The 23,380-nt window shown below is 47.3% G+C and overlaps 1 protein-coding gene and 1 pseudogene across 4 annotated transcripts in view; both read right to left on the reverse strand.

The window, feature by feature from the left end:
• Positions 1–324: 324 nt before the first annotated feature.
• Positions 325–23,380, reverse strand: part of IL34 (interleukin 34) — a 76,034-nt gene continuing 52,978 nt past the window's right edge. For 3 of the 4 annotated variants that reach the window (XM_060650185.2, XM_060650186.2, XM_060650187.2), the window contains 6 exons: positions 11,669–12,080; positions 5,575–5,708; positions 4,624–4,701; positions 4,177–4,338; positions 1,202–1,337; positions 325–965 (listed from right to left, as the gene is read on the reverse strand). In XM_060650185.2, the coding sequence (XP_060506168.1) occupies positions 793–965; positions 1,202–1,337; positions 4,177–4,338; positions 4,624–4,701; positions 5,575–5,708; positions 11,669–11,696 (711 nt within the window). In that variant the 5' untranslated portion in view covers positions 11,697–12,080 and the 3' untranslated portion in view covers positions 325–792. Of the gene's footprint in view, positions 966–1,201; positions 1,338–4,176; positions 4,339–4,623; positions 4,702–5,574; positions 5,709–10,733; positions 10,753–11,668; positions 12,081–23,380 lie in introns of those variants that run through there. The other variant, XM_060650188.3, reaches the window with a different exon arrangement.
• LOC132677700 (dnaJ homolog subfamily C member 7 pseudogene) lies at positions 19,224–21,192 on the reverse strand (annotated as a pseudogene).

Here is a 23,380-nt window from a genome sequence, read left to right on the forward strand (position 1 = left end):
CTGTATCAGGACCTATGCCTTTGAATACCTCCACTCTGTCTCTGCAGGTGGCTGTCTTGGGACAGCCCAATGAAGCCAGCGAGGGTGGCCAGGAGACACTGAGAAGGATCAGCCTGACACCCTCTGCCCCACCGGTCTCATGGAGACTCAGGCAGGTCTGTAAGAAACTCCCTCCCTCAAACACCATTTCCAGGCCCCCAGGCTAAGGCTTCATCCATCCCAAATCCAAATCTCCAGACCCAGGCCCCAGGACCAGACAAGCCTACCTCTCCTGCCTCCTGCACTTGGGGTTCACCTTTGCAGATGCAAACTAAACCAAACCCAAACAAAACAAGCAAGTGTTTAATAGAAAATGTAAGAGGGACTGGAAGAGCATCCACTGTGGCAAGATGTGGTGTCTGGCTCTGCCCCTTCCCCATGCCCGCCCACCCCCCAACCTGGCACAAGTCTTGCCTCTGCAGGCCTCAGGACACGCCGGGCACCACCTGCAGGCAAGCGAGGCAACCCAGGTGGTGCAGGGAGGGGACAAGCTCTGTCCACCTTCAGGGGGCTCTGGACCCCGGCTGCTCCAGGTGAGACTGTGAGGTACAGAATGCAGGAAGCTGAGCCCTTCTCAGGCACAGAATCTCCCTCAAGGGAAAAACACTGTCTTGGGGGTTCCCCCCACCCCACCCCCCCCCGACAAGTCTCAGACTCCACCAAACTCCTGCGGGAGCACCTCCAGCTGCCCCACACAGGTCACCACACAGGCCAGGTGGGGCAGGAGGCCTCTGCCCTGTGCCCTCAGCCGCCTCACTGAGCCGGGGGTCCAGTCTTGGGTCCTGGGGAGCGGGGCAGGGAGATGGGGGGCTGCTGGGGCAGAGGGTACAGCGGGGCAGCTACACACTGCGATGAGGGCTCCGGGCTGTGGGGCTGAGGGCTCGGCACCTCACAGTCCTGCCAATTTAGGACGGAACTTTGTTTACCTGCAGGAGGCAGGGGGAAAAAAAAAAAAAAAAAAGACCACAGGAGTGGTCAACACCTACCTCGTCTCCAGACCAAGCCTCATTGTTCTTGGCCCCAGGGCCCATCCTGGCTTTCAGAAATGACCTACAGCCCTGGGGAGTGGAAGGCGTGCTCGGGAGGGTCCTGGCTCTGCTCCACGACCTGGGCTTGGAACCCGGCGTCCTGCCCCCAACCCCCTCCACTCAGAGCTCCTTACAGCAAGAGCAGTAGAGCAGTTCCATGACCCGGAAGCAGTTGTCCAGCAGGGCTTTGGGTCGTACCAGCTTCAGGCTCAACCTGGGGGTGCTCAGGAGCGACACCACTGCTTCCACCTTGGGGCTGACCTCCACGTCCTGGAAGGGAGGAGACCGTGGAGACGGTCAGGACCACAGGCACCACCACCCCTCAACACCAGTGAAGAGGGAGGGCCAGTCCCAGGAGAACCCTGGAGGCTGCCCTGCCTGGAGCTGCACAAACCGCGAGAGAAAGGGACTTCCTGTGACAGGAGGCTTATGGGTAATTTCTCTCCCTCTTCCTGAAGGCACCAGGTTTCCTGGGAGAGTCCCCTTCAAGGCCCCTCACCCAAGCCTGACACAGAGGCTCCTGTTTTCCATCTTTGGGAAAATGACTGCAGGGGGCAGGCCAGGACAGGGGAGAGGTGGGGGGGCATCCTTGCTGTTCTCACCCAGGCCCGACCACCACCACACAAGGCAGCCTGGGCTGGGGAGACTGTCCTTCGGGATTCAGAGACCTCTACTGCCCACAAAGAATGAGACAAAGGACCCTCACAAGGATCGTATTATGAGGAGGCCTGGGTGCACGGCACACGGGCCGGGCGGGTCTTTGGCTCCAAGCTCGGGGTGTCTGACAGTACTTAACAACCGGGAGCACGATGTGGGTGGCAGGAGGGCACAGTGGGGGGACAGGGCAGGGGGCCAGGGCTGTTGCAGAAGACATCGCATAGAAAGGAAATGTAGAGCCTGAGCTGGGGGAGGACCTTCTTAAAGGTGGTTAATTGGGTTGAATTGTATTGGGTTCTGACCTGCCAATCCCCCCATCCCCGAAAAAGCCATGTCCAAGCCCTAACGCCTGGCACCTGTGAATGTGACCCTATTTGTAAACAGGATCTTTGCAGGTGTAATTAAGGATCTCCAGGTGAGATCATTTTAAATTTAGGGTGGGCCCTAAATCCAATGACTGGCATCCTTGTGAGAGAAAGGACGCAAAGCACAGAGGGAAAGGCCATGTAAGGGCCGAGGCAGAGGCTGGAGTGATGTGGCCACAAGCCAACGACAGTAGGAGCCAGCAGAAGCTGGAGGAGGCAGGAAGGGTCCTATTTCCCTAGATCCTTCAGAGAGAGCTTGGTCTCGCAGATACCCTGAGTGTGGTGTTCCGATCTGCAGGCCTGTGGCAGAAGAATTTCTGTTGTTTGGTGGTAATTTGTCACAGAAACCCTACAAAGCTAATCTACAAGGAGTTGGAAAGAGAAGCAAGCGTGACAGGAGGAGAAGGGGCATGTCCCCCTGGCCCACTCCCCATCACGGAGAGCCCACTGCCCACCAGATGCTGGGCATATTTGGAGCGGGTCACAGACCATTAACTCTGTGAGAAAGAAGACAGACTTAAAAGCTGGTTTAAATCTGGGGCACCTGAGTGGCTCAGTCAGTTAAACGTCCAACCTCAGCTCAGGTCATAATCTCACAGTTCATGGGTTCACACCCCACATCAGGCTCACTGCTGTCAGCAACAGAGCCTGCTTCAGATTCTCTGCCCACCACCCCCCCCCACCCCCCCACACACACACACTCTTGCTCTCTCATTCTCTCTCTCAAACAAAAACACTTAATGGCAATCAAAAGTAATGAAATCTTGCCATTTGCAACTACGTGGATGGAACTGGAGGGTATTATGCTAAGTGAAATTAGTCAGAGAAAGACAAATACCATATGACTTCACTCATATGAGGACTTTAAGAGACAAAACAGATGAACATAAGGGAAGGGAAACAAAAATAATATAAAAACAGGGAGGGGGACAAAACAGAAGAGACTCATAAATATGGAGAAAAAACTGAGGGTTACTGGAGGGGTTGTGGGGGGGATGGGCTATATGGGTAAGGGGCACTAAGGAATCTCCTCCTGAAATCATTGTTGCACTTTATGCTAATTTGGATGTAAATTTTAAAAAAAATTAAATTAAAAAAAAAATAACATGCATATGTTAAAAAAAAATTTGAAAATAATTTTTTTAAAGCTGGCTAACTCTGAACTCTTAACAACCTGGGTGGACAGGTCTCAACCCACCCACAGCCTCCTCTGCAGCTCCCAAGAGCTCAGAGTCAGGCTCTCGAAGAAAGGCAAGGATGCAAAACTGTCTGTTCAAGTCAGCTCCAACTCACACTGCCCAAGGGCATGAAAGAGCCACCGAGGAGACCTCTGGGCCTCCAATCCCCTGCCAAAACCAGAGCCTCCCCAGAATTCCTAGCAGCTGCGGGCTCCTAAGACCTGGTGTCACCCACAGCTCACAGCTCCAGATGGGCAGCAGGTGGGGCTCCCCGGGGCAAGTGTGCCCCAGGCCCCTGAGGACACCATGCGCTGGGGAGTAGGGCAAAATGGTGTGGGCAGGGGGTCCCACAGCACACATGTGGCCTGTATGGGCTCACAGTGACCCCGTGACCTTACTCCACAGGCTCTTTACAGGATGCATCCCTGAGGCCTCAGATCAACCCTGCTGAGCAGGCAGTTAGCAGGAACCTTATCATTGTTATTATTACTGGAAGTCTATATTTTACATTAGGGTTCACTCTCTGTGTTGTCCGTGCTGTGGACTTGGATGAACGCATGATGTCATGTGTCCATCATTACAGTGTCATACAGAAGAACTGCACAGCCCTAAAAACCTCCTGTTTTCATTGCTCCACCCATTCATCCTTCCTTCCCTGTCTCCCCCAAAAGGAACCTCTAGAAACAAAGCCAGAGGGTTAGATGACTTGCCCAGGATCACAGAACAAGACAGACAGACCCTAGAACATCTCCTGTCCCCAGCCCAGGCCACCCACGGGGCACTGCTGGCCTTCTCTTCCTCTCTCCCATTTCTCCCATACCTTTCAGGACATGCTGGAACTCTCCATGTCTTCCCATCCTCCCTCAACACTCCTTGGCCACCACACACACACACCTCCGCGGAGCTCACCGTGAGGCCTTGCTGGACATCCAGCAGTAGCGTATGTACCTCCTCCAGGAACTTCCAGGATGGGTGGCCCTCAAGCAGCACTTCCTGCACCGACTCAGTAGCACTGAGGCTCACCCAGACCCACAGATACCGCAGCTCCTGCTGGCTGACCTGGGCCCTCTGCTGTGGGGACAGGAGAAATTGTTGAAGTCCCAAGACTTGAGCCTCTGGGCCCTCCCCACCACTACTCTGACCACCTGCCACCCAACTTGTGCCCACAAAGAGAGCAGACCATGGGCATCCACTGTGGACAGGGAGAAATCTTAGCCCGAGCCGAGGGCAGGCTTGCTTACGGGGCTGGGAAAGGCCCCTGGCAACATGACCTGCCAAGATCAATGTGCCTCTCAGGCTGGGCCCATGGGGTGTCCCGCAAGGCAAGGGTCTCCCAGCCCAGGATGGGATTCTCACCAGTCTGGTGATGTTGGCCATTCTGAGCACCCCCTCATAAGGCACGCTCACCCTGTAGTTGATGGGGAAGTAGTGTTTCTGGGGAAACACAAGAACAAACCATGAGGTCACAGTCAGAAACGGCTCAAACAGCCTCCCCCAACTCCCAACTTGATACAGGAGGAGAGGACCAAGAACCAGCCCTTTGATGGCAGAGGTGGCCTTCTATGAAGAATATGCACTTGCGGGGGAGGGGTGCCTGGGTGGCTCAGTCAGTTGAGCCTCTGACTTCTGCTCAGGTCATGATCTGGTGGTTCGTGAGTTCAAGCCCCACATTGGGCTCTGTGCTGACAGCTCAGACCCTGGAACCTGCTTCAGATTCTGTCTCCTCTCTCTCTGCCTCTCCCCCACTCATACTCTGTCTCTGTCTCTCAGAAATAAACATTAAAAAAAATAGATTGCTCTAAACTTATGGTGCTGGTTGCACAGCTCTGCCAATGTGCTAAAAACCACTGAGCTGTACACTTAAACAGGCGAATAGTATGGTATGTGAGTTATAGCTCAGGAAGGCTGTCAAAAAAAGAAAAGTCTTGCATTGCCACGGTGCCACGTGAGCTTCTCTGCCCTACACAAAGGGAGCCACCCATTCCAACTTCTAAGTCCTTATGTGCTGAGCTAATAACAAGCACCTGGACTTCCCCCAAGGCCTCCTGGAAGCCATTTCTTGAGTCACAGGGTGAGTGTCACATGGAGGTGGGATTAAAGGTCAGATCAAGTAGCAGGGGCAGGAGGTCCCCAGGGAAGGCTGGCAGGGGAGAGAACTGTAAGTGTGGACCAGGTACACTGCTGGACGTGGGGGAGAAAGGCGGAGAAAGGGGCCACGGTCAGCTCAGGGCTGAGGCCCCGAACGTCCTACACGCTGTGAGGCCAGGAGCTTGGGAAGGGGAATGCAGTCGGGGGGTTCACAGTTACCATGTACTGAAGGCGGTTCCTGTACTGAAGCTTGTCCCGAAGAAAGCCAGTTACTGCACACTCCTCGCTCTGGGTCAAAGGCCACATCTCCAAACCCTCGTTCCCCAAGGCCATGGCAAGGAAGATCCCGAGATCTGTGGACAGTGACCAACAGGAACACATGAGTACACTGCCCACCTGTGCAAAGCTGTGCACATCTGCCCTCCCTTTTCCAGGTCATGGGAGGGACAGGGCCATAGAGCCCCAAGGAGGCCTTTCCACCACAGGGGATGTTTTCCCTGGGGCCCAGGCTCAGACAGCAAGGCCAGGCAAGCATGGGCAATCTGGCCGGTGTACCCGTACCCTTAGCCAGCAAAGCCCCCCAGCTGTCACACCCTGAGGTTGGTGTCCAGTCTCCTCCCCACTCCTGCCCCTTGGGGAAGGCACAACCTCCTCTCCAGGGAAACCTCAGCTCATACCCCATTTAGGGCTGACGTGTCCTCAAAGCCTACGTCTGCATTTCCATCTGGGGATCCAGGAGATGTGGACTTTCTAGTTCCAACTTTACAAATGACTTTTGGGTGAGCAGAACTATTTCCTCCATGCTCTAACTGACCTTGGCATTCCTCTCAGATGTACAAATAACTACAGGCCTTCCAGTTTGTCCATTCTGGGGAGCAAGCAAATCAGGCTGCTTCTTCTCCCTCCCAGCAAACGAGCTGCTGTCTCGTAAACATTACCAGCCTTTACCACTAGGTGTCACTGTGACCTCAAAAACAGCTTTGTGATTCCCAGAATTAATAACACTTACAAAAAAAAATCTGAGAGGGGTGACTGGGTAGCTCAGTCAGTTAAACTTCTGACTCTTGGTTTCTGTTCCCATCATGACCTCATGGTTCATGAGTTTAAGCCCAGCGTCGGGCTCTGCACTGATGGTGCAGGGTCTGCTTGGGATTCTCTTTCCCTCTCTCTCTCTTTCACAATTAATAAACAAACAAACAAACAAACAAAAACCTGAGAATTTGCAAAAAATATGAACAAGGATCAAATTGATCAGAGCAGAAAGGAAAGAGAGGTGCAGGAGATGTATCCAAAAAATCAAACACACCAATAAAGGTAAAGACATACTAAAACAATCAGGTGTCATATTTCACCTATCAAAATGGAAAGTGGGTTTTTTAAATTTCATTTTAATAACAGTGCTGGCAAAGCAGTAAGGCGGGTGCTCTTATCTTGGAAAGCAATTTTGCAGTTTTATTATTAGCGAACTTAGTAATGTCCACACCCTTTGACCCATTAAACTCATCTCTAGGGATAAACACGAAGGAAAACAAAAAAAAAGGGAGCCATGACCAAAAAATTTGTGGACAAAGACTCCCACTGCAGTATTCTCTTATAATAGTGAAAATATGTAAATGGCCCACATGTTCATTAATGAATGGAGCAAATAAAAACCACATTGTCAGGGCACCTGGGTGGCTCAGTCAGTTGAGTGTCTGACTCTTGGTTTCGGCTCAGGTCATGATCCCAGTGTCGTGGGATTGAGCCCCTAGTCAGGCTCCATGCTCAGCCTGCAGCCTACTTGGAATTCTCTCTCGGATCTCCCTCTGCCCTTCTCCCCCATGCACACTGTCTTTCTCTAAAATAAATAAGATGAAAAAACCACACTGTCAAAGAATGTTTATGATATGCTTGTGTGATAAGAAATATACTCATGATATGCTTAGTAAAGTCTTAAAAAAGCATGACTCAGCACACCTCCTCTGGGTCTACACAGCATGATGTGAATTACATTAATTACATGCAAATGTGTATGCATAGGAAATGAAGTGGAAGTGTAGTGGAAGGAAATGTATCAAATCTCTATGGGAAATTTTTATGTTCTTTATATTTTGTAGGACATATTTTATATCCTACAATCAATATATTGTTATAGTCAAAAGCAATAATTTCTTTTCTTTTCTTTTTTTCCCCCCAAAATAGCCAGGCTTGACACACCCCTGGTCATGAGTAGGAATTACTGATTGCATTTTCCCCACCCACCTCCCTGGAACTTAGGGAGACTTTTTTTTTTTTTTTAATTTACATCCAAATTAGTTAGCCTATAGTGCAACAATGATTTCAGGAGTAGATTCCTTAGTGCCCTTTACCCATTTAGCCCATTCCCCCTCCCACAACCCCTCCAGTAACCCTCAGTTTGTTCTCCATATTTATGAGTCTCTTCTGTTTTGACCCCTTCCCTGTTTTTATCTTATTTTTTATTCCCTTCATTTATGTTCATCTGTTTTGTCTCTTAAAGTCCTCATATGAGTGAATTCATATGACTTTTGTCTTTCTCTGACTCATTAATTTCACTTAGCATAATACCCTCCAGTTCCATCCATGTAGTTGGAAATGGCAAGATTTCATTCTTTTTTATTGTCAAGTAATACTCCATTGTATATATATATCACATCTTTATCCATTCATCCATTAGTGGACATTTGGGCTCTTTCCATACTTTGACTACTGTAGATAGTGCTGCTATAAACATGGGGGTGCACATGTCCCTTCGAAACAGCACACCTGTATCCCATGGATAAATGCCTAGTAGTGCAACTGCTGGGTCGTAGGGTAGTTCTATTTTCAGTTTTTTGAGGAACCTCCATACTGTTTTCCAGAGTGGCTGCACCAGCTTGCATTCCCAGGGAGACTTTTTTTTTAAGTTATTTATTGAGAGAGAGAGTGTTTGTGTGCACGCACACATGCAGGGGAGGGCAGAGAGAGGAGGGAGAGAGAATCCCAAGCAGGCTCCACAATGTCAGCAAGGAACCCAATGCGGGGCTCTAAGTCACATACTGTGAGATCATGACCTGAGCAGAAATCAAGAGTTGGACCCTTAACCAACTGAGCCACCAAGGTGCCCAGGGAGACTTTTGTTCTTGATCCCTCACTGGGCTGGGCCTGCTTCTTGTCACTCTCCCCCCTTCTCAGTCGTGCTTCAAATGCCTTTGCTCTGGCTGGGCCCTCACTACGAACGTTCTGGACTCAAACCCCATGCCCAAGATGGGCTACAGCACACCAGTCCCTCCTCTCACAGAAATGTGCCAACCACATTTTCTCAGGGTTGCAAATTTGCAATACATCTTGCATTTGCTCTCTCTGTCTCTTCCCAAGTGCTTGATCTGACATTTGGACAAAGGAACAGTTAAACACAAACTGAGTGAGTGTTTCTGCATGCTTTCTGTCTCGTCTCTAAACCATTAAGCCCCTGAGCCGGGCACCCCCTGCACATCAAGATCATTCCTGGTTCGCAGATTTTGCTCACACTTTGCCCCTGCCCTGGGTACCCTCTCACAAGGCAGACCTCTTTCAAGGTCTCACCATGACTCCTTCCCCTCCCAGGCTCTCTCCCCTGCCTGCACCAGCCCCCCACAATCTCTGTGTCTTGCACCATCTGTCCAATTCACTCATTGTCTTGACCAGACAGCTTGGCCCCTAGTATGTGAACACATAATGCAGTTAACCACAACATGATCTCGTTTACTGAGCACTTTGGGGGTTGACCTTGAGCAAGGAATCAGGAACATGCACCTGAATTTTCTGGAGAGCTGGTTAGGGTCCAGAGTGTCTGATTCAGTAGGTCTGGGGTGGGCCCAATGAATTTGTATTTCTAACAAGTTCCCAGGTGCTACTGCTGCCAGTCTGGGGACTGCACTTTGAGGACCACTGACCTCCAGAGACAGTAGCAAACTGGTGTCCCAAGGGCCACATCTGGTTCACAGAGATTTCATATACAAATCTGAATTTGCATCTTGTCTTTAAAAATCAGTATCTGTCCACACTTGGTCCTCTTTCTCATGTGGCGGTCACCCACGGCTGCCCACTCCACGCTTGAAGTCCTACCCTAGGTGCCCTTACCTGTGTCTTGGTTTTAGGTCTCTGGTGCCTGGCAACTGTGGGCTCCGAGGCAGCACTGAGTCCTAGAAAGCTACCATGTGCCAGCCTGGCATGTATGGGCTGCACCAGGAACCCTGTCCTTGGATGATCTGCCTTCCCCCCAGAACCAGACTTCCTTTAGATCTGCAGACTGACCACCATTTCCAAATTTAAGCCTCTTTTTTGCTGCTTCCACCCTGAGAAACAGGCCAGCAAACCGGTGACCACACAGGGACAGCAGGGCCATAATAGCCTCACTGCTGCTCTGCACCCCCGAGGGCTCCACAGCCAATGCAACCCTGTCCCTGCAAGGGCATTAGTCTTGCCCCCTCAAGACAGAAGAGGAGGCTGAAGAAGAGCAAGTGAGGAAGGAGCTACCTTCCTGGGTCCCTGGCTGGGAGGGGGAAGGGCTGCACCTCTCCTGGGGACAGCCCCTTGTGCAGGGACAAATCGGAACTGTCCACCACCAGCACCCCCAGCGACCAAATCTGAGCCTGTGGAGGGACTTGAATAGCATCCCCCCCCCCCAAATTCTTGTTCACTCAGAACTTCAGATGTGACCTTATTTGGAAATGGGGTCTTTACAGATAAAATGAAGGCCTACCCTGAATGCAATGGCTGACGTCCTTAGAAGAGGACACAGAGATATGTAGAGGGAAAGGCCATGAGAAGACAAGACACAGATTGGGGTGATACAACCACAAACTGTGGAATGCCAGGAGCCACCAGAAGCAGGAAGAGGCAGAAAGGAGCCTTGGAAGAGGCGTCACCCTGCCCACACCTTAATTTTAGACTTCCGGCCTCCAGACCTGAGACAGAATCAATTTCTGTTTTAAGATACTAAACTATAGCAGCCCATCCTTCTCCAGCACCCTCCGGCATCCTTCTATCTACAAGCCTCTGATCTGCACCCCTTCTTGCCTCCCACCCCACAGCCAATCCTTGCCAAGGCCATGACTTCTATTTCCACGGCCATCTCACAAACAAGACTGTCATCACTTCCTGCCCAGAAGGTTGCAACAGCAGCCACAGACTGATCTTCCGAAAGCAGAGTAATTCCCAGTCACAGCTCCAAGTCCCCAGATCTTGAACCTTCCAGGGCTCCATGCTGTCTCGTTTTCAAGGCCTCCATCATCTGGGCCCAAACTGGCTTTCCAGCCCGGCCACTCACAGTCCCACCTGCTGATCCTTTGCTCGAGCTGTTTCCTCTACCCAGACCCTGTCTTCACCTTCTCACATCTACCAGTGTGAACACTGCCCACCTCCGAAACGATTTCATGTGGCACCTCACCCATGCTGCTCCTCTTGCTCCTCACGACCTGGAAACTTCCAGAACATGGGATCTAGGTCCATCTGCCTGTTCTGAATGCCTCGACCTTTTGCAGTATCCCTCCACAAGGACCAGGCTGGATCCCTTGCAGGATCAAATCCTGGACCTCATGAGGGAATTCCTAGCACCTAACTCCCTGCCAGGCATTGGAGAGAGGGGTGCGAGCCAGCCTGGGTCCTTGTTGCCATGACAGTAACTCTCCAGTGGGCATGTGGGAGGCACCAGAAAAATGTGTTGAATTTGAGTCAATTCAATTGAATCTTGGAGTCTGAAGGGATCTTGGTCTGGCCTCCCACCAGCAGGCTTGAGAGGCTTTCTAGACGCTTTCTGTCCTCATTTCAACTTATTTTTCTTTTTACCAACAACACTGTTCTCTTTCTGCCTTTTAATTTTGTTCTATTATGGAGGGAGGGGCAGAGGGAATAGGCTGCCTTCTCCAGCACCTGGCAGCACTTCTCCCACGTGTTTTGGGGCCCAGACAATTTCACAAGCTTCCACCCCCCAGCTGGCCACACCCAGGGAGGCCAGAAATCCTCTCTGCCACCGCTGCCCCCACCCCCCATACACAGTAGCACTAATAAGCCTAAGAAGGTAACACTACCACTTGCCCCCAGTGCCTGCCCCATCCCCTTAACCACCCACTGACCATACCCACCCAACCTAGGACTTGTACCCACCATGACGGTCTGAGCTGGGGTCAGCTAGAGACAGGGCAGAGGGCAGCCACGGGAGTCCCGAGGCTGTTCGGCTGGGAAGCATCTCAACTTCCCACCAGCAAGAATGGCCCAGTTGCCATGGTTACAGCAGAGCCCGGCTCTGGGCCAAGGCCTCCCGGGGCAGCCTCCAAGGACCCCCCCCAGTACTCACAGTGCAGCCAGGCGAATCCCCGGGGCATGGTGGTACGCTGTGTCCCCCAGAGAGCAGAGGCGGTGTCCCCAGCAGTGTGTGTATCCACAAAGGCCCAGGTGGGGCCTACATGGCCTCGCGTCAGCAAAGGTGGCCCAAAGCTGGGGGAGGGTTGACCACAGAGGAGTGACCCGGCAGGGGGCGGCAGGTGCTCCTGGGGCAGAGCCTGCCCTTATCTGCCTGGCAGTGTGGAGGGCAGCTGGGGGGCAGTAGGTGCGAGTCCCATGGCAGCCAGGATCTGGCCTGAGACAGTGGCCTCGGGGTCTTTCCCTCTCGAGCAGGAGAGAGTCCCCAGCAGGCCCCTTGGAATCTGGGGCTGGGTTGTGCTTTCTCTGATTTCTCCGTCTGCAGCTGCTCAATGTGAAATCTGGCTCTGGAAAGAGAAAGGAGGAGAGAAACGGATTATGTAAGAGCAGTGCTGCCACTCAGCCATCAGCTGCAGGCACCAAGAGTCTATGTGTGCGCTGTACCCACCACCTGGCAGGGACCCCCGGGAATGACTGGAGGCTCACAGCCCAGCCCTGGAGGCTGGCTACTCTGGGAAACAGGCTCACATACAAGAAATGACTTCAGAACATCCCAAGGGCAGCACTGGCCAGGGAGTGAATTACGATGACACCAGCTGGCAGCCACAGGCCTAAACAAAAGCAGGACCAGGGAATGAAAGGCCAAGTGGGTTAAATCAAGGGAGCTTCCTGAAGGAGGTGATATTGCATGCAAGTAAAGTACCTCAGGCTACTCAGGTGGCCATGAGGTTAAAACAGCAGAGTATTAATCCCTCTTTTTACCTTCAGGCTTAGTCCCAATCTCCTATTCCCCAAATCCTTGACCCCCTCTTAATAGGGTTGCTAGATGAAACACCAGGTGCTCAGTTAAACTTGAATTTCATACCAACAACTCATATTTTTTTAGTATAATTATGTCATGAATACTTTTTAGTATAAGTATGTCCCAAATATTGCATGGCACATATACTTTAAAAAAATCATTATTTAATGATTTAATGATTCAATGTTATTTAATTAAACAATGAATTATTTAATTCCAAATTAATCAGAAGTCCTATATATATATTTTTAGTTTATTTATTTATTTTGAGAGAGAAAAAGTGCTTGTATGTGTACCCAAGTGGGGGGCGGTCAGAGAGAGGAGAGAATCCCAAACAGGCTTTGTGCTGTCAGTGCAGAGCCCAACATGGGTCTCGATCCCATGACCCTGAGATCATGATCTGAGATAAATCAAGAGTCAGATGCTTAACTGACTGAGCCACCTAGGCACCCCACAAGTCCTGTATTTTTATTTGCTAAATTTAGCAACCCTGTGATAATAACAGGATTGCTCTTCCTGAGTGGTCGCTATGAATAGCTAGGCCCAGGGCTTGGGCTTTTGTATTCAATGAATCTTCATGATAATCTTGCCAGGTCATAAAAATCTCATGTTTATCGATGAAGAAATCAAGGTACAGAAAGGTTAAGACTTGTCCAAGGTCACACAGCTTGTAAGCAGTGGGACAAGAATTCAAACACTGGTAGCCACTCCCACCAGTTGACATCCATCCACACATCCACTCCTTAGGACACCCTTACCACCTGGGGCTCTCACATAGTCATCTCTATCACTCACTGGATTCTGTGAGATAAGGCTCTCATCCCCATTTTGCAGATGAGGAAACAGGTTCTGAGAGACTGAGTTGACCAGTGACAGAGCCAGCTCTGAAATTCAAAGAAATTCTTAAATTCTCTGACTCTGTTCTGTTCCATGCCCTTGCCCTCCCTGTTTGCTCTGGAGAAATGGTCACACGTTAATGGCAGGAGCGAGAAGCAGGTATAATGTGGGGGTATTGTCCATGGTGGCATCCATCTCCACAGAACGTACCAGAAGTGCTGTCCCTTACCCTCAGAGGTTCCCAGCAGGCAGGTTGGGCCTCACACAAAGAACACAGGTGTTCCCAGTCGCCATGAACACTAACCTAACTGAAACCTTTTGTTGTTGTTAGTTTTTTTTTGTGTGTGTGGAGGTATAATGTACATACAGTAAAATTCACTTTTTCAGTGTACAATTTTATGACAAATAAAATTGACAAATTCAGAGTTGTATAATTGCTTCAATGATCCACACATAAAACATTTCCAACTATGCAGAAAATCCCCTCCTGCTACTTTGCAGACAATCCTTCCTCCCAGCCCTAGCCCCATCCAACAGCTCATCCATGTTCTATCCCACAGTACTGCCTTTTCCAGAATGCCAGATAGACACCATGTGTCCTTTTGTGCCGGGGTCCTTTCACTGAGCCGACTGCATTTGGGATTCAGCCAGGTTGTTGTGTGTGTTAGCAGGTTGCTCCTTTTCCTTGCTGTGTAGTATTCTGTTGTACAGACACCAGTTGAGGGGCATCTGAATTGTTTCCAGTTTTTGATGATAACAAATAAAGCTACTACCAGCCTCTGCATACAGATGGTTTTGTTTTTTAAGTTTATTTATTTGAGAGAGAGCAGGTCAGGGGCAGAGAGAGAGGAAGAGAGAGAATCCCAAGCAGGCTCTGTGTGGGGCTCGAACCCATGAACCATGAGATCATGAACTGAGCCAAAGTCTGATGAGCTCAACTCATGGAGCCCCTGCATACAGGTTTTGGTGTGGACAGAAGTTTCCATTTGTCTTGGGCCTTGTCTGTAACTTGCAGGTCCCAGTCACCTTCACACCACACCAAACAGTCCTGATCCTGGGCACCTTCTGTGGCCCCACCCTTTGAGCCCCACCTAAATGGAGGAATTTTGTGAAAGCCAAAGAGGACACACAGTTACCTGATGACACACAGGAGCTACAGTGGGGATGGTGGCCAAGGGGAAACCAGGCTGCTCACAGAGGCCTGGAAACAGGGCAAACAAGGTCAGGCCAGTGGCCTGACAGCAGTCTGCCTAAGAGTGGCCTTTCCCACACCTGAGAGGGCCCAGGGCGCCTCTCTCTTCCTGTCCCTCTCCCTCTCTCTTTTCCTCTCTCATGGGGGAGAGTGAAGAGTTTGAGAATGTGCCTCTCCCAAAACACTCACAGTCTACCCCACGGCTTACAGCAGTCATTACAAAGCTCACAAGAGGCAAAGTTGTGCAAGAAAATAAAATTGGAGTATTCTGCATAGTTCAGTTGTGAATATTAGATTTTTAAAAATATAATCACATTACTATTATTCACATTCCCAAACAAATAATCCCTTATATCATCTAATACAGAATCCATGTTCAACTTTCCCTGGTTGTTTTTTAAAAAAAAATTTTTAAGTTGCTCTGTTTGAATCGAGAGCCTAACAAAGTGATCCGTTGATTGATGTGTCCCTACATCTTTTTTCCTTATTTTTTTTTTAGTATTAAGATATAATCCACATGCCCTAAAATTTGCCATTTTAAAGTCTATAATTCAGAAGGAATTTGAGAGAGAACACGACAGGGGCAGAGAGAGAGGGAGAGAGAGGCGGGGGGGGGGGGGGGGAGAGGGGGAGAGAGAGAGAGAGAGAGAGAGAGAGAGAGAGAGAGAGAGAGAGAGAGAATATCCCAAGCAGGCTCTGTGTGGGGCTCAAACCCATAGTTCTGATTCCAAAACCAGACAAGGACCCCGCTAAAAAGAACTATAGATAAATTTCCCTGATGAACATGGATGCAAAAATCCTCAACAAGATATTAGCCAACCAGATTCAACAATACATTAAATTATTCACCACTACCAAGTGGGATTTATACCTGGGATGCAGGGCTGGTTCAATATCCACAAAACAATCAATGTGATTCATCACATCAATAAAAGAAAGGACAAGAACCATATGATCCTCTCAATAGATGCAGAGAAAGCATTTGACAAAATACAACAACCTTTCTTGCTAAAAACCCTCAAGGAAGTAGGGATAGAAGGACCATACCTCAAGATCACAAAAGCCATATACAAAAGACTCAACGCTAATATCAGCCTCAATGGGGAAACACTGAGAGCTTTCCCCCTAAGGTCAGGAACAAGACAGGGATGTCCACTCTCGCCACTGTCATTCAACATAGTATTGGAAGTCTTAGCCTCAGCAATCAGACAACACAAAGAAATAAAAGGCATCCAAATCGACCAGGAGGAGGTTAAACTTTCACTCTTCACAGATGGCATGATACTCTATATGGAAAACCCAAAAGATTCCACCAAAAAACTGTGTGAACTGATTCACGAATTCAGCAAAGTGGCAGGATATAAAATCAATGCGCAGAAATCGGTTGCATTCCTATACACCAACAATGAAGCAACAGAAAGAGAAATCAAGGAATCGATCCCATTTATAGTTGCACCAAAACCCATAAAATACCCAGGAATAAATATAACCAAACAGGTGAAAAAATCCATACACTGAAAACTACAGAAAACTTATGAAAGAAATTGAAGAAGACACAAAAAAATGGAAAAAGATTCCATGCTCCTGGATAGGAAGAACAAATATTGTTAAAATGTAGATACTACCCAAAGCAATCTACATATTCAATGCAATCCCTATCAAACTAACACCAGCATTCTTCACAGAGCTAGAACTAACAATCCTAAAGTTTGTATGGAACCAGAAAAGACCCCGAATAGCCAGAACAAGAAAACCAAAGCAGGAGGCATCACAATCCTGGACTTCAAGCTATACCACAAAAGCTGTAATCATCAAGACAGTATGGTACTGGCACAAGAACAGACACTCAGATCAATGGAACAGAATAGAGAACCCAGAAATGGACCCACAAATATGTGGCCAACTAATCTGTGACAAAGCAGGAAAGAATATCCAATGGAAAAAAGACAGTCTCTTCAGCAAGTGGTGCTGGGAAACCTGGACAGCGACATGCAGAAGAATGAACCTGGACCGCTTTCTTACACCACACACAAAAAGAAACTCAAAATGGATGAAAGACCTCACCGTTAAGACAGGGAGCCATCAAACTCCTCGAGGAGAAAGCAGGCAAAAACCTCTTTGATCTTGGCCACAGCAACTTCTTACTCAACACGTCTCTGGAGGCAAGGGAAATGAAAGCAAAAATGAACTACTGGGACCTCATCAAAATAAAAAGCTTCTGCACAGTGAAGGAAACAATCAGCAAAACTAAAAGGCAACCGACAGAATGGGAGAAGATATTTGCAAACGACATACCAGATAAAGGGTTAGTATCCAACATCTATCAAGAACTTGTCAAACTCAACAGCCAAAAAACAAATAATCCAGTGAAGAAATGGGCAAAAGACATGAAGAGACACTTCTCCAAAGAAGACATCCAGATGGCCAACCGACAGATGAAAATGATCAACATCACTCATCATCATGGAAATACAAATCAAAACCACAATGAGATACCACGTCACACCTGTCAGAATGGCTAACATTCACAACTCAGGCAACAACAGATGTTGGCGAGGATGCAAAGAAAGAGGATCTCTTTTGCACTGCTGGTGGAAATGCAAACTGGTGCAGCCACTCTGGAAAACAGGATGGAGGTTCCTCAAAAAACTAAAAATAGAACTACCCTACAACCCAGCAATTGCAGTACTAGGCATTTATCCACGGGACACAGGTGTTTCGAAGGGACATGTTTCAAAGGGACACGTGTACCCCCATGTTTATAGCAGCACTATCAACAATAGCCAAAGTATGGAAAGAGCCCAAATGTCCATTGATGGATGGATGAAGAAGATGTGGTATGTGTGTGTGTGTGTGTGTGTACACACACATACAATGGAGTTTTACTTGGCAATCAAAAAGAATGAAATCTTGCCATTTGCAACTGCGTGGATAGAAGTAGAGAGTATTATGCTAGGCGAAATTAGAGAAAGACAAATATCATAAGATTCATTCATATGAGGACTTTAAGACACAAAACAGATGAACCTAAGTGAAGGGAAACAAAAATAATATAAAAACAGGGAGGGGGACAAAACAGAAGAGACTCATAAATATGGAGAACAAACAGAGTTACTGGAGGGGTTGTGGGAGGGGGGATGGGCTAAATGGGTAAGGGGCATTAAGGAATCTACTTCTGAAACATTGTTGTACTATATACTAACTTGGATGTAAATTAAAAAAAAAAATTTAAGTGTATAATTCAGTGGGATTCTTTTTTTAGTAGATTCACAAAGTTGTGCAACAATCGCCCACAATCTAATTCCAGAACATTTAAATTACCCCAAAAATAAACTGTATTCATTAGCAGTCACTGTGTATTTCCTGCCCTCCCCCCACCCCAGTCCCTGGGAACCACTAATCTGCTTTTTGTCTCTATGGATTTGCTTCCTCTAGACATTTTGTATTAATGGAGTCATATGGTATATGGCCCTTTATGACTGGCTTCTTTCACTTGGTGTAATGTTTTCAGGGTTCATTCATCTTGTACCATGTGATAAACTGCATGTTGTCTCCCTAAATTCATATGTTGAAGCCCTAGCCCCGAGTGTGATGGTATTTGAGATGGGACTTCTGGGAGGTAATTAGGGTAACTGGGAGGTAGATCAGGGTTAGATGAGGTCACGAGGGTGGGGCCTCATGATGGGATTTGTGCCTTTGTAAGAAGAGACACAGGGGGGACTTCAGCTCAGGTCATGAGCTTGGGCCCTGCATCGGGCTCTCTGCTGTCAGCCCAGAGCCTGCTTCAGATATTCTGTCCCCCTCTCTCTTTCTGCCCCTCCCCCACTCATTCTCTTTTCTCTCTCTCTCTCTGTCCCAAAATAAATAAATAAACTTAAAAAAAAAGAGGGAGTCACCAGAGAGTTTGCTAGCGGTTTCTGCGTGCCCCCACAGAGAAGAGATCGTGTGAGCACAAAACGAGAAGGCAACCACCTGCAACAAGGGGAGAGGCCACACCAGAAACCTCCATTCTTGGGGCACCTGGGTGGCTCATTCGGTTAAGTGTCCAACTTTGGCTCGGGTCATGATCTCATGATTCATGAGTTTGAGCCCCTAGTCAGGCTCTGTGCTGACAGCGCTGAGCCTAGAGCCTGCTTGGGATTCTGTGTCTCCTCTCTCTGCCCCTCTCCTGTTCCCACTCCGTGTGTGTCTCTCTCTCAAAAATCAATAAACATTTTAAAAAATTTTTTTTAAAGAAATGAAGAAACCAACCATTCCAGCACACTGATCTCAGACTTCCAGAACCATGAGCAAGTACATTTCTGTTCTTTAAGCCACCCTAACTATGGCATTTTATTATGGCAGCTCAAGCAAACTAAGACATGAGATTTATCAGTACTTCATTCCTTTAAAAAAAAAAATTTTTAAGGTTTTATTTTTAAGTAATCTCTACACCCAACCTGGGGCTCGAACTCACAACCCCAAGATCAAGAGTTGCACATTCCACCAACTGAGCCAGCAAGGTGCACCTCCCTTTTATTTTTCTTTTTTAAGGGCCAAAACATTTTAACCCCTTAGTTGTTTTTTTCCTTTTTTAAAGAGTATTTTAATTTTATTTTATATTTTTTAATGTTTATTTATTTATTTTGAGAGAGAGAGAAAGTGCAAGTGGGGGAAGGGCAGAGAGGGGAGTGGGGAGAGAGAATCCCAAACAGGCTCCGTGCTGTAAGTGCAGAGCCCAACTCAGGGCTCGAACTCACGAACCATATCATGACCTGAGCCAAAAATCCAGAGTCAGACGTTTATCCAACTGAGCCATCCAGGTGCCCGAAGAGGATTTTATTTTATTATTTATTTTTTTCAAGTAGGTTCCACACCCAGTGTGGGGCTCGAACTCACAACCCTGAGATCAAGAACCGTAATCCCTACCAACTGAGCCAGCCAGGTGCCACCCCCCATTTTTTTGCCTTTTTAAATAAAGTTAAACAGCCGAACAAAAATTCACAAACCGCTTCCCTGTCCAAGCCGTTCCTCCCTCCCACACCCTTTCCTTCACCTTATTCACACAGACCCAGGGTATCCAACTGAGAAGAAGAAACTGTTCCAAGAACATGGAAAAGTGAAGAAGAAAGGAGGTGAATTGTGTCTACATTCAAGGTCATGCTGAGCAAGTCTGCACTCTCTGGATTTTGGATGGTTTTCTCTTGCTAGCCAAATGGAAAAAGGAAATTCCCTGGACCAGATGCTTCAAAGCTAAAGGCCCAGCACCACCAAAGAATGCCAAAGAAAATACAGTTGGCATCAAACTCACCCATATTCATGCCCTTCTCACCCAGGCCCTGTCCAATGTCACAGTGGCTCTTCTTCTTGGGACAAGTGGGGACAGTGACTTCCTTGAACTTTTTCTCCTCCTCGTTCTAAGCTTCAGCACTGGCTCCCCTGTGCCCATCTGCATGATGCTCCAAGGCTCATTTTTGGTAAGTTTTCTTGATCTTGTCCTCAGAGGCATTCGTGTCCACTCCCAGAATCTTATAATAATCTTTCCTTTTCTTCACTCCAGCTGTGCGTTTTTTAGGAGCTGTATTTGTTCTTATGTTTTCTCCGTCTGCTGTACTTTTCCACAGTCCTGCACTGCCTCTTCATATTTTTCTGTGCCCATGTTACACTGAGCTCTTCCCAGGGAGTATTTTAAGTGAGTGGCATGGAGCTTCACTGCATTTGTGCTGTCTTCTATTGCACCATCTCGTTTCCTACGCTTGGAATGATCTGTACCCCAATTAGAGTTCAGCATTTGTTTTTATATTGTTGGGGTCTGTTCCCCAAGGCTTCTGTGTACAGTTCACATGCCAGCTTGTAATTTCCTTCTTTAAATGCTTTATTCCCATCCTCTTTGCTTTAAGTGCTTTGGCATTTCTGCAAGCCAGGTAGTCATTTTGATGATCAGGAGCCATCTTGGGAGCCTGTACAAAAAACTGAAGTGCCTTCTCAATACAGTCTTCATAATATAGGCAAAGACCTCCTTCCTACACAGCATGCACATTGGTGGAATGTCACTGGCCACAAACTGTGCTTCTGGATAATGACCCAACATTGCTAAATAGTATGCTTTGGTGATTTTGAAGCAATGGCAGGCAGGGAACACTCTATGCAGAAAACCACTTTCCGAAAATCCGACTTCTCAAAATCTGTTTCTGTTATTTTCTCATATTCTACGAGCATTCTTGAACTCCTGTTGTGCCTGAGAATTTTTTGATCCAGTTGTAGGACTCTCTGGAAACTGTGACATGCTGCCATGGCATTCCCTAGAGATAGGGGGCATTTGCCTTCCCATAGATGTCCCCAGGGGAAACTGTCATTCAACTTCACTGCTGTGCATCTCCAAGAGTTTCCTGGAACCCTCTGAGCATCATGAAAGTGGCTGCTCAATTCTCACTACAGCTAGAATTTTTAGGACACATGTCTTTGTCCCTTGTATAATAGTTACAAGCTTCATTGTAATCTTTCCTGGTATGGTTCGCATTTCCTTTTTCTTTGAAAGACTCTGCCTCCCTCCTTACTTCATTGTGGAGCAGCTCTGGTTCTGTCACCACCATTAACACATGGCACTCCGCAGCAACACTGTCTTACCACTGAGACCATACTTCATTCCTTTTTATCATCAAATAATATTCCACTGCATGAATACACATTTTCTCTAGTCCTTCACCAGCTGAGGGACATTTGGGTTGTTCTCATTAGGGGGCTATTATGAATACTCCTGCTATGAACATTTATGTGGACATGTTTTCTCTTGGGTATATTCCCAGGAATGGGGTTGCCAGGTCACATGGTCACTCTGTGTTTGACTTTTTGAGGGAACCATTCAGTCTGTTTTCCAAAGGAGTTTTCCAAAGTGTATATCCCATCAGCAGTGAATGAGGCTCTGATTTCTCCACAGCCTTGTCAACATTTGTTACTCTTTTTTATTATACCCATCAGTGGATGCAAAATGTGGTTTCTACTTGTATTTTCCTGATGACTACAGAGCATCTTTTCATGTGCTTATTGGCCATTTGTTTATCTTCTTTAGAAAAATGTCTATTGAAGTCCTTGGCCTGCTTTTAAAATAGATTATCTCTTTATTTTTTATTTTTTAAGAATTCATTTTTAAGTAATCTCCACACCTAACATGGGGCTCGAATTCAAGATGCCAAGATCAAGAGTCAGGCATCCCTACCTTTTTATTTTTGAGTTGTAAAAGCTCTTTATACATTCTGGGTTCTAGACTCTCATCAGATACATGATTTGTAACTATGTTCTCCCATTTTGTGGGTTGTCTTTTCACTTTCTTGATAGTGTCCCAACATGCACAAAAGTTTTTAAATTTGATGAAGTCCAGTTTATCTTTTTTTTTTTTCTTTTTTGGTTGTCTTTGCTTTTGGTGTCCCATCTAAGAAACTGTAGCCTAATCCAAGGTCACAAAGATTTATATATGTTTTATTCTAAGAGGTTTATAGTTGTAGCTCTTACATTTAAGTCTGTGATAGATCTGGAGTTAATTTTTGTATATGATGTGAGCTAAGAGCCCAACTTCATTCTTTTTCATGTGGCCAGCTGTCCGAGCACCATTTTTTTTAAATATATGAAATTTATTGTCAAATTGGTTTCCATACAACACCCAGTGCTCATCCCAAAAGATGCCTCTTCAATACCCATCACTCACCCTCCCCTCCCTCCCACCCCCCATCAGCCCTCAGTTTGTTCTCAGTTTTTAAGAGTCTCTTATGCTTTGGCTCTCTCCCACTCTAACCTTTTTTTTTTTTTTCCTTCCCCTCCCTCATGAGTTCCTGTTAAGTTTCTCAGGGTCCACATAAGAGTGAAACCATATGGTATCTGTCTTTCTCTGTATGGCTTATTTCACTTAGCATCACACTCTCCAGTTCCATTCACGTTGCTACAAAAGGCCATATTTCATTCTTTCTCATTGCCACGTAGTACTCCATTGTGTATATAAACCACAATTTCTTTATCCATTCATCAGTTGATGGACATTTAGGCTCTTTCCATAATTTGGCTATTGTTCAGAGTGCTGCTATAAACATTGGGGTACAAGTGCCCCTATGCGTCAGTACTCCTGTATCCCTTGGGTAAATTCCTAGCAGTGCTACTGCTGGGTCATAGGGTTGGTCTATTTTTGATTTTTTGAGGAACCTCCACACTGTTCTCCAGAGTGGCTGCACCAGTTTGCATTCCCACCAACAGTGCAAGAGGGCTCCTGTTTCTCCACATCCTTCCTCTCCAGCATCTATAGTCTCCTGATTTGTTCATTTTGGCCACTCTGACTGGCGTGAGGTGATATCTGAGTGTGGTTTTGATTTGTATTTCCCTGATGAGGAGCGACGTTGAGCATCTTTTCATGTGCCTGTTGGCCATCCGGATGTCTTCTTTAGAGAAGTGTCTATTCATGTTTTCTGCCCATTTCTTCACTGGGTTGTTTTTCGGGTGTGAAGTTTGGTGAGCTCTTTATAGATTTTGGATAGTAGCCCTTTGTCCGATATGTCATTTGCAAATATCTTTTCCCATTCCATTGGTTGCCTTTTAGTTTTGTTGATTGTTTCTTTGCTGTGCAGAAGTTTTTTATCTTCATGAGGTCCCAAGTTCATTTTGCTTTTAATTCCCTTGCCTCTGGGGATGTGTCAAGTAAGAAATTGCTATGGCTGAGGTCAGAGAGGTCTTTTCCTGCTTTCTCCTCTAGGGTTTTGATGGTTTCCTGTCTCACATTCAGGTCCTTTATCCATTTTGAGTTTATTTTTGTGAATGGTGTGATAAAGTGGTCTAGTTTCAACCTTCTGCATGTT

The sequence above is a fragment of the Panthera onca genome, chromosome E2, assembly GCF_046562875.1.
Source record: "Panthera onca isolate mPanOnc1 chromosome E2, mPanOnc1 haplotype 2, whole genome shotgun sequence".
NCBI lineage: Eukaryota > Metazoa > Chordata > Mammalia > Carnivora > Felidae > Panthera > Panthera onca.